Source organism: Anguilla anguilla, chromosome 17 (assembly GCF_013347855.1).
Source record: "Anguilla anguilla isolate fAngAng1 chromosome 17, fAngAng1.pri, whole genome shotgun sequence".
Taxonomy (NCBI): domain Eukaryota; kingdom Metazoa; phylum Chordata; class Actinopteri; order Anguilliformes; family Anguillidae; genus Anguilla; species Anguilla anguilla.
The window spans coordinates 11,483,649-11,494,792 of record NC_049217.1 but is presented as its reverse complement, the minus strand read 5'-3'; the positions used below and the strand labels follow the sequence as shown (position 1 = coordinate 11,494,792).

At 45.1% G+C, this 11,144-nt stretch overlaps 1 protein-coding gene across 1 annotated transcript; it reads right to left on the bottom strand.

Moving 5' to 3' along the window:
- Positions 1–323: 323 nt before the first annotated feature.
- Positions 324–9,876, bottom strand: LOC118216511 (60S ribosomal protein L3-like). The gene is made up of 10 exons (XM_035397742.1): positions 9,717–9,876; positions 7,849–8,041; positions 7,074–7,242; positions 6,663–6,798; positions 4,913–5,099; positions 4,307–4,467; positions 2,954–3,055; positions 2,073–2,168; positions 1,675–1,794; positions 324–590 (listed from the first exon to the last, which is right to left on the bottom strand). The coding sequence occupies exons 1-10, from the start codon at positions 9,717–9,719 to the stop codon at positions 531–533; spliced, it is 1,227 nt and encodes a 408-aa protein (XP_035253633.1). The 5' UTR covers positions 9,720–9,876; the 3' UTR covers positions 324–530.
- Positions 9,877–11,144: the final 1,268 nt, after the last annotated feature.

Here is an 11,144-nt window from a genome sequence, read left to right as displayed (position 1 = left end):
ATGTGCATGTGTGTGCGATTCACTTTGTGTGACTGAACATGAGTGTGTGTAAGCCATTAAATGAATCCATGTTCTTGGCCTGTGGTAGCATCCTCTCAAAGAGTTGGAGAGTTTGGATGAGTCATGCTGGAGACTTGTGTGATACAGGGTTTCATCCATTTTGCCCGATACGGTTCACCCTCTGAACAATATAGTGCCCATTATTTCATCAACTGTGAACATACCTCCTGACACAACTACCACACAGTGGAAAGAAAAAAAATGAAAGATATACCCCAATCAAGGGGGATATTTTACCACAAAGAGGCAGATAACTACTATTGAAAAGTATATGCAATACAATTCATATTCATTTAGATTTTCCAGGGAAGAGAAATACATACCAATGAAAAAAATCTACAAATATAATTATACAACTGGGATAAAACACAGTTGAGTGGAGGATATGAAGGGATATTTATTCATTTGTATAACACTAATATTTTATATTGTAGATATTTTATACCATTTTCAGTGAACCCCTGGTCCCCCTAAACCTCCTCAGGCTGAGCTTCTGCCACTTTCTTCAGCAGATCCTTCTTCAGGGGGCCCTGGTGGTCAGAATGGGGGGGTCAGGATTTTGTCAAAAACAATGTGTGCTCTGGACTGCTTTTTTGAGTTCCGCCAGAAGTGTTCTGTATTTGCTTAGCAGACAACTTATCTTGAGCAATTCACACAGCTCTTAAATTTTTTTTTAACGTACTGTCCATTGATATAGCTGGATATTTTAAACTAAAGAAGTTCAGGTTAAGTGCCTTGCTAAGGGCAGTGCCCCAGTGAGTGACGCAGTTATCGCTGGCTGCAGACTTGGCCACAAACCCCCTCCCTTGTGCAGGAGGAGGCTCCAAAGAGGGCATTGAAGGGCAGTTTGAGTAGAAGGGAACTGGGCGGCGGTTTAAGTAAAAGGGGGCGGGGTTTGGCTCACAGGGGAGGAGGCTCCAGAGAGGGCTGGGTGGCGGTTATGGTGAAAGGGGGCTGGGTGGTGGTTATGGTGAAAGGGGGCTGGGTGGTGGTTATGGTGAAAGGGGGCTGGGTGGTGGTTATGGTGAAAGGGGGCTGGGTGGTGGTTATGGTGAAAGGGGGCTGGGTGGTGGTTCTGGTGAAAGGGGGCTGGGTGGCGGTTATGGTGAAAGGGGGCTGGGTGGTGGTTATGGTGAAAGGGGGCTGGGTGGTGGTTATGGGGAAAGGGGGCTGGGTGGTGGTTATGGTGAAAGGGGGCTGGGTGGTGGTTATGGTGAAAGGGGGCTGGGTGGTGGTTATGGTGAAAGGGGGCTGGGTGGTGGTTATGGGGAAAGGGGGCTGGGTGGCGGTTATGGTGAAAGGGGGCTGGGTGGTGGTTATGGTGAAAGGGGGCTGGGTGGTGGTTATGGTGAAAGGGGGCTGGGTGGTGGTTATGGTGAAAGGGGGCTGGGTGGCGGTTATGGTGAAAGGGGGCTGGGTGGCGGTTATGGTGATAGGGGGCTGGGTGGTGGTTATGGTGAAAGGGGGCTGGGTGGTGGTTATGGTGATAGGGGGCTGGGTGGTGGTTATGGTGAAAGGGGGCTGGGTGGCGGTTATGGGGAAAGGGGCCTGGATGGCAGTTGGGAGGGGCGTGAATAAGGTGAAAGGGGGCCAGGCGATGATTGGGTTACTCACCATGAAAGCCAGTTTCTCCTGGGCTGTCTGGAAGCGACCGTGACCAAACTTGGAGGTGGTGTCAATGAACTTGAGCTCGATGGCCTCCTTGGACTTGCGGCTGGTGTGTACCAGGAGGGACTGTGGCACAGACACAGTCAGACACACACACACACACACACACACACATAGGCATGTTACTTGGTGTAACTGATCACACAATGTGTATTTTGGCTCACTGGAGATTTAAAAAAAAAAAAAAACCACTAAAACTCAATTTCCAAAACTCTAATGGCTAATAACTTTAGATAAACTGCAGCACCTTCTATTACTCTACCAGTTAATGGAGAAGCATCATCCATAGAAACAAACTAGAATAAATGTGTAATGGCTCTAAAGTTTCAGCTGGGGAGCTGTACCTTCCTGAGGGTGATGACACGTTTCCTAGTGCCCATGACACAGCCCTTCAGCATGATGAAGTCATTGTTTACATCGCCATACTGAGGAAACCCACCCTAAAGTCAGAAAACAGCACAATGAGAGAGGAGGAGAGGAGAAAAGAATGAGCGAAGAACAGGAGATAGGGAAAAATAGTCAATCAGAATTACTGATGTGCAATGCTGATTTTAAAAAATGTATTGGTAGTCTGCATATGTTCTCTATAGTCACTGAGCTTTACAGCATGTGCATAGGCTCATAAGGTGAGCTCAGTACATCCAGATGATGTACAGATCAGTGAATCCATGCACTTGAACAGTGCCTTAACAGGATGAGCCACCCAGCAGCCCTGGTCTGTTTATAGAAATAAAATAAAACAAAATAGTTTAGTAGTTTCAAGCAAATGTAATCACAGGAAATGTCTGAATTTGTGACTGAATTTGATGAGATAGATTTGTAAATGTTCGATATAACCAACCAAACACTTTCCCTGGGTTCTGGTTATTCTTGTTACCACTGATATATTCCTGATATATTCTTCTAACTCTGACTATGTTCTGGATCCTGATATGAGTGTACTGTAATGAAACTTTGTTAGAATAGAATAATTTAACCTTGCATTTGTGCCAAACAGAAACAATGTAAACATTTTGTTTACATTGCATTTGTGTGTTTACATTCTGTTCATGACACTAGAAGGCACAGACATCACAGTCTGTCTTTACCGCTTCTTCTTAACCCAATTTAATTAACTCTGATCCAGATAATCTCTCTGTCCTCTGGGCCTGCCCAAACAGACTGTGCCTGCTTGGGTTTATACTGTTCTTTAGAAGTCCCAGTTTAGCTCCTGCAGTTCCAGTACCATGGGGGTGATGGTCTTCTGTGTTGTGTCGTAGTTGGTGGAGGCATTGTTGTGGACCACTTTGCCGTCCTGAACATGGACTCCTTTCCCGATACGATAGATCTAGGAACAGGAGAAAAAACATTTAAAAATGCAGTTCAAAATTACAAAGTAATCAGACAACAGAATATTTAAACCGGCACTCTGCTTATCTGGCATTGGACCTGGAGCTGGGAGACTCAATCCTCATATAATGACAGGAATAAAATATCCATTGATATGTCAATGCATGAAAGTATGAGACTTGAATAAGGTCAAATTGACCGAAATGCGTGTTACCGCACACCGCATTAACCAGACAAGCAGTCTCCCCAAACACGTTCATTCAAAAAAAACTGAACAAGTGACACTGTTTCAGTAACTCAGAAGACAGAGTTACAGAATTATATTACATTACAGGCACCTGGCAGACGCTTTTATCCAGAACCACTTGATAAGACAAGTGCATAAATTGGGGTTTAAGAGTGACAGTAACCCAAGAGGTGGGAGGTTAGGCCACAAATGTGAAAACCTAGGATTGACTGTGCACTAGTTAAGCCTATTAGAGAAAAAGCAAATGTTGCTCATTTATGGAGAGAGGTCTGTGCAATAGTAATTCACAGTTTAGTGGCAGAAACAGCAGCTGGAAGCAGCACACAGAGTGTACAGTACAGTACACCGTCAATGCGGTGAGGTTATGGCCAGGGCGCTACATTATTTATCACATCACATTATGCACAGGCTCAGCAGATGCAGCTCCCCGGAGTCGCCTGCATAGCTTCCTGGTTTTACATGCTACCGTTTGGCACCAGACAGCTGGATATTTGCTGAAGCCACTGAATCGAGCGACGTGGGCGCTGGGGCATGACAGCTGTGCCCCGTCCGGGATTACAAACTGCAGCCAACAAGTTACAGGATAGAATCATTGACTGTGCTTTCCTCTCGTCATAGCAATGTAGCCCAGGCTGCTACACTATGTCTAAAGCATGTGCAGTCCCCAGAGAATACTTGTGCTACAGGAGAGCTAGCACTGATCTCTCACCGGTAACCTGCAGGCACTCAGAATAGATAGGGGCAACTTTGGCACAATGACAAAGCCATGGACGTATGTTTTAGGTTAAAAGACTGTGCTTGTAGTGAGCAGCCTTACCAACTGAGCCACATGGGAGACCATGAGTTTATCTATTACGGATTGTTAAATCTGTCACTAGAGCTTATCTCACTGTAGTCACCAGGGGGCGCCCATGCTGCTGCAGATACACCTTCCGCGAGATCAGCTTGAATCGATTAAACGCAACACTGTGTCTGTGCGAGTGTGGTGGTGCAGAGTCAGACCTTCTTGTTGATCTCAGTGCGATGGTGGTAGCCCTTCTGGCCAGCGCGGGCAATGGTGTAGCCCACGCGGGCGGGGTGCCACGCACCAATACACGCCACTTTCCGCAGGCCCTTATGAGTCTTCCTAGGCAGTTTCTTAGTGCGCCAGCGACTGGTCACCCCTGGGAAAACACACAGAATCGATCAGGTTGGCCTTCGGATGACTGGTCACCCCTGGGGTAACGGAGAATGGATCAGTCCGGCTGTCAGACAGCTGGTGGACCCCTGAAGAAATGTACAAAATGGATCAGTCTGGCCTTCAGGCAACTGGTCACCCCTGGGGAAACACATAAAAATGAATCAACCTGAACATGGACAGCTGGTCATGCCTGAGGAAACAGAATGAATCAGCCTCAGCGGCAGTAATTTACCTGGGATGAACCACGGGGGTAAAAATAGAGCTTAAAGACATTAACAATCCCTTCAACCCAGTGAATCTTTGTCAATGACTGTGTACACAAGGGGGCACTGCATGACAAAAACTAGACCCAGCACTGCCCTGGCACTGAAACAGAGGACGTCCCAGTGTGGGTGATGCATAATAAAAGCTTTGTGTGGCTGCCTAACCTTTCATGCCGTGGCCCTTGGTGACTCCGATGATGTCGATCATCTCGTCCTGAGAGAAGACGCTGGTGACGGGGACGGGCTGCTCCAGCTTCTCCCTGACCCAGTCCACCTTCTCCGCCACACTGCCTCCGTTCAGCTGCACCTCCATCACATGGGCTTTCTTCTGCCTGAGAGGCAGCAGGCGCATCTGCAGAAAGGCACAATTACACACATATGAATGCACTCAATTTAGACAAACACACACAATTACACATGTACATATGAACGCACAAATTTACACACATATGTTTGCACTCAAAATGACACACATACATAAACGCATACAATTACACACATACATAAACACATACAATTACACACATACATATAAACGCAAAAATATTTACACACATGTATTACACATGTACATACATGCACACACTCATAGATGTACATACACATGCTCATACATGTACGTACACACATTCCTACGTGAGCACATCTGCACAATCATAAACAGCCCTTCACAGCCACACCAGCTCTCTCCCTCTCTCTAGCTCAGCCCATTAGCCACTGCTAATACTCACCTGCTTAGACAGGAACAAGTGAGAGAGCACAAACTGCATTATCTCCTTCACTGCATTTATTACTCATAATCCACTCATAATCAGTTTTATATACTACACCATTGACATATACTATGTCAAACTCCAGGCCACGGCATCTACAGGTATTTCCGTTGTCCTTTCACTCAGCAGCCAATAAGGCCTTGAGAACAAAATGTGTGGTCTCTTTAGCCAATCAATGACTCAGATAAATCACTCCTACGCTGTCTACTGACAGTGGCCGCAGTGTCTGCTGAAACCCAGCAGACACTGCGGCCCTCCAGGACTGGAGTTTGACACCCCTGCTATAGACTATACAAGGTTTTACTTCAATATAGGCTTCAATGGCTTATTTTTTCCAAACAGAACTACACACTTCACGACACAGATGACGGAGTGTGAGGTTGAGTAATTTCATTATTAAGTTCTAAGCTGAGGCATGTTTCTAAATGTAGGTTTTGCCAGCGGGATTATTTTTAAACTGCCATTTGTAACCCCATACCCCCATGTTCAGAGGGCAGATATGCAAGATGCAATGGTACACCCCAGGGGATGTATGGGGGACAGACACAGGGGCAGTTTGAATCTTTCGCCTACATGTGGTCATAAACTCAGTGCGAGTCCTGAAAGTTTCAGATGACCCAGATGGTTATTCAATGAAGGATGTTATCATTATTTACAAATGTTTACTGATGATCTTTACAATAGCTGGCATAGGGGCATTTGGGGGTTTGCAGTCTAAAGGAAGAAAATACACTTCAAGTAACTCCAAAGCAGCTTGTATGGGTAGTTCAATATCAATTAGTTTTGGAACTATTCCCTGTGGTACATGCAATCTGAGAGCATTGTACTCAAGGAAAGGAGTGTATAATATACAAGATTATATTTATGTTTATAATAGTGAAATAATGCTATAATTGAATCACTGCAACATCACTGTACAAGTGGCTTGGGACTTTCTGGGACAATCAAAAGCATACAGTAAACCTGAAATAATACCACAAACCCCCAGAAGGTTAATTATCCAATAAACACAGCATCCAATTAAAGTTTCAAATCAAACTGCTCCATGAGGAGCAATTGAAGTAAATGGAGCTGATCATCTGGTTAGTCTAGCGGATCTGTGCCAAAGTCTCCACAGGAGCCGAAGCGGATCTCCCTCTCACCTGTGAGTGGACAATGACGCGGATCACAGAGCAGTACTTCTTCATGGCAGCAAAGTCCTTCTCCAGCTGTTTCTTGCCCGTCTCATCCTGCCACTTCTTAGAGTACTTGGTGAAGGCCTTCTTCTTGCTCTTATACCTGAGACACACATTCATAAGGGCGACGATGGTTACACAGTCTTCAATATTTCAAATAAAGTGACCAGGTGGTGATGTGTCCATTAAGCAGCAGAATGCATTTATGGCAATAAGCTAATAACAATTATCTTTTTTTTTTTTTTTTTACAATTTCATGAACCTAATTTGAAAAAATGTTAAAATACATTTCAAAATACAGTCTGCCCCCATATATGGTTCCAACTTGAAGGAGTGAACTGTTTTTTTCTCTTTGCCGTGACTCTCGGGCACACGCACCAGTTCTTGTAGAAGCGGCGTTTGCACTCGTCGCTGATGTGCTCGGCGAAGATGGTCTTAAAAGCTCGCAGACCGCGGATGGTATCAATGTACCCCACCACTCCCACCACTATGATGGGGGGCGTCTCCAGGATGGTCACCGCCTCAACCTCCTCTCTTTTCGATACCTCTATTGGTCAGCAGGAAGAAAAGGGGGAAGGTTACAGGGCATAGCATCCTATCAGCTCTCTGGCTCACTGAAGGTCAAAGGCACCCCTTCCACTGACACAGCTCTCAAGCCCACATCCCACTGGTTAAAAGCCAGAAGACCTTTCAACAATTCACTAAGGATTCCTATTCTCATGTTATGGCCCCCAAAAATGACCTACCCCCAGGACCCACTCCCCCACAATAAAACTGCTGACACCTTTATCCAACAATCATTCCAGGCTGCAATGCAGTGGCTATTTAACACACTAGCACATGGAGGCATGTTTTAGTTGTGATTAAATTAAATGACAGATCTATACAAGACATGCAGGTATTTAGTAAAACATAAACATTTTATAAGTACATACATAGGTTGTACTATAAAGATGTGAAAACCAGACATTTTAAAGTAAGAAAAAGTGCTTATTGAAACAAGTGAATGTGAATGCAATCTAAATATTCCTGCGAGTGAATGATTCCTTCCTGGGGGTGCCATAGTTTTTGGGAGCCCCTGTGCTGAGTTTCCTCTGCTGTGCGGGGACGGGACGGGACGGGACGGGACGGGACGGGGCGGGACAGGACGTACTCATGGCAGTGCGGTGCATCTCGCGCAGGGTGTGGGTCATGCCGGCCTTGTACCCCAGGAAGGCGGTGAGGTGCACGGGCTTGGAGGGGTCGTCCTTGGGCCAGCTGCGCACCCTCCCCCGGTGCTTGCGGCTCCGCTTGTGGGGCAGGAAGCCCATGTGACCGTGCCGGGGGGCGTGGAACTTCCGGTGAGACTGTGGGTGGAGAGGGGAATGAAACGCACGCGCGCACGCACACACACACACAAACATTGCAGGGGCTGCATTTCCACAACTGCACTAGTGCTTCCGTGGTACCTTCTCAGTACCTTAAGCCTGTGCTTTTGGCCCCCCTTGGTCCTCATTGGGCCCCTGGAGAAAAGGGGCGTGGTCACAGTTATAAAGGCCCACTTGTTATAAAAAACACGGAAGTTAATGATCACCTTTCAATGGGAGTATGATGTGAACATAAAGGAGGGATTCTTGGTGACATCAGCCCCCTACATTTATCCTATGTGCTTATCCTCTTCGATGCTAGTCAGGTCGAGAGACCAGAAGCTTGGCTATAATTCACATTCGGATTCAGTTTCTCTAATAACGTTTCTTCAGTTTCCCTGAATGTTTAAGACCGCATCTGACAGTGTCCATGAGGCACAGAAAGTGAAAGGTGGAGGTTGCCGTCTCCCGCCCACACAATTCCCAGAGTGTCAGGCTCCGGTTTCAGCTCAGGGTCCATGGAGAGAAACAGATGCTTGGTTGTGCTAAAAGGCAGTATAAATTAAATCTTCTTCATTCTTTGAACCAAAAGATTCTTTAAACTTGTCAGTATTTCTCTCATCTGGGTTGAGTCGTGATGGTCATATTGTAAGGTCTAAGGGTCAACCCTCAGCTTAAAAAAATCGTAATACAACAAATGCATATACTTACACTCCTGCAGCGCATCAACAATATATGAAGATAGTACTGATTAACCAATAAGGTAAAAGAAGAAAGAATGGAAAAAAGAGTGGGCCAATCAGAATGCGGTATGAGAGAGCAGAATATGAGCGTGCATAAGTACAGTAAACAGCGTACATACTGAGTCAGTTAACATATGAAACACACTTTACTGTAGCAAAGTGCTATCAGAGCAGGACTGATTGCAGGAGAGTTTCCACACTAAACGAAGAGAGAGGAAGACCTGTCACCAGTACCAGAAACAGTCAAACATCACAGAAGATATTAACATCATAAACTTGTCGCATTTTGAATTCTGTCCAGCGCATTTTAATTCAATTACTTTGTTGAATGTTGAGGTCATTGTCAATTATATGGACCTTTTCAATAATTGGTTGAATCATTTGAGTATTCTGAGCATAAAATTCACTGGGTATTCTCAGAAAAGGCATGTGATTCTCAATCAGAGAGAGAACAGTGTCAGAAATGTCTGAGGCTGTGGTCTGTGGGAAAACTTTGCAGTCCCTCCTCCAGCTATCAGTAGTTTGTAAATGACCTGGCGGTCATCCAGGTGTTGGAACCTCGTGAGACATGCCAGGCCGCCATTTCCCCCGCTCCACGTGGCGACACGTGGGAGACCTCAGACAAAAACAGCCACCTTTTCTGCCCTTTCCCTCTCAATGACTGACCCAGGATCAGAATCAAACTTCACATTTAATGTTAGGATCGTGGCTGTGGGTGCTGCTGGCTGATCTCTGACACACCGACAAGGGAAGTACGTATCCGGGTGCCACAACACATCGCTATATCATCAGAAAACATGACCGCCGTTAGTCACACATAAGCAGACGTGTAAACGCCATACGCACACACTGAGCACCTCAGAGAGAGGTGACCGGACACGGAAACCCTGTGAAAGACACAAATCACACAGGAAAGACGGAGAGACACTGACCATGGCTGTGCGCAGCGCTGGGGGGTGCAGCAGAAAGAGACAGGAGCAAGTGCAGACCTGGGGGTTATATACTTAAGATGATACTCCGTTTAAAGACTCTAATTTAGCTGCTGGCCCAGTTACGGGCCCGTATTCATTTACAAACAGGGAAAAGGTTGCCAAGTAGTGACACGAGCGTTTGACTCCTGCAGTGGTGCTGGGCAAGGGGGTGAAGCCCAATTGGTAGAATGACTCAGTTTGGGGGGGTTTGGGGGAGGGGGTAAAGCAGGACATCCGAATGAATGAAGGGGAGCAATATGTCAGTAACAGGTGCTGGGTGGAAAGGATTTCGCTAACAAATCAGACAGGACACAAAATGCCCTTCGTGGACAGGGCGTGTGTTTTGGTCATTTCTAGAACGTACTGTTTTCCCCTGTCTATACTGTAGGATTAAAGTAATCTGTGTGACTGCAGTGCTACAGTATATTGAAATACCATTGCTCATGCTGGCATATGTTTCATGCACATTGTATTATATAACATAAAATCAATATTAATATTAGTCAACATATTTTATATGAAACCATGGGGAGGATTTTCCCCCTCTGGACCCTGAAGTGCACTGCATGTATCTTACTATTGCTCCTTTGAAGACATATGACCCCCAGGGCCAGGTCAAATATACTGCTATGGATTGACTTCCTCCATTTGGACACGCACATTATAATAGAGTTTTCTGATTCACAGAATGTCTACTAAATATATGTTTACACACAGCATAATCTGTACTCAAGACTAGGCAATGCAATATCTGTAATATGCAGAAGCTCCATAGACAATATAATTTACAAACTGGAATTTTAATCCAGCATTATGGAATTACATTTTAAGCATAATTTAAAACTGCTTTTAAAAAACTGGAATGTGGACCCTAGCTGCCAAACTCAAAAGAAAATTTAATTTAGTTAAAATTTCAAAATTCATGCTTAAAGATGTGGACTACACTACCCTTGCATCCGCACATGCGCTCATAGAGAAATCAGATACATTTTCCTTTCGTATTTCATTTTATTTAAAGTTGTTTCTCCCACATTACAATTATATTTGTGCAAATACAACTAAAAACATTTCAGGAAAATATTCCTAAATTTTTAGTAATTTTAGTAATGTTCATTCCTTGTTCGCCAGGATTTTGCGATCAAGCAAGGCACAGGCAAAGATTGTACAGTTCTTTTCCATAATCGGCTTAGACTGACATCTAATGGTACACAACAGAATTACACTAATACGACAAGCAGAGATCCAATTTCACCCAGAAGACACCTCTCTGTATACCGTTCTACTGTAGTACTATAGTTCCGGTAACTGTTGGCTTCACTGAGAGATTATAAAGTTCCGGCATTGGCCGGTAACATTGAAAAATCCCCAAAGGCAGGACATGATTTTCAT

What these genes read in the sequence shown, in the direction of transcription:
- LOC118216511 (XM_035397742.1), bottom strand. An exon ending in GTGTCATCACCCTCAGGAAG is followed by an intron (nt 1,795 to 2,072) that starts GTACAGCTCCCC and finishes TCTGTGCCACAG; the next exon opens with TCCCTCCTGGTACACACCAG. An exon ending in AGGAGAAACTGGCTTTCATG is followed by an intron (nt 591 to 1,674) that starts GTGAGTAACCCA and finishes TCTGACCACCAG; the next exon opens with GGCCCCCTGAAGAAGGATCT.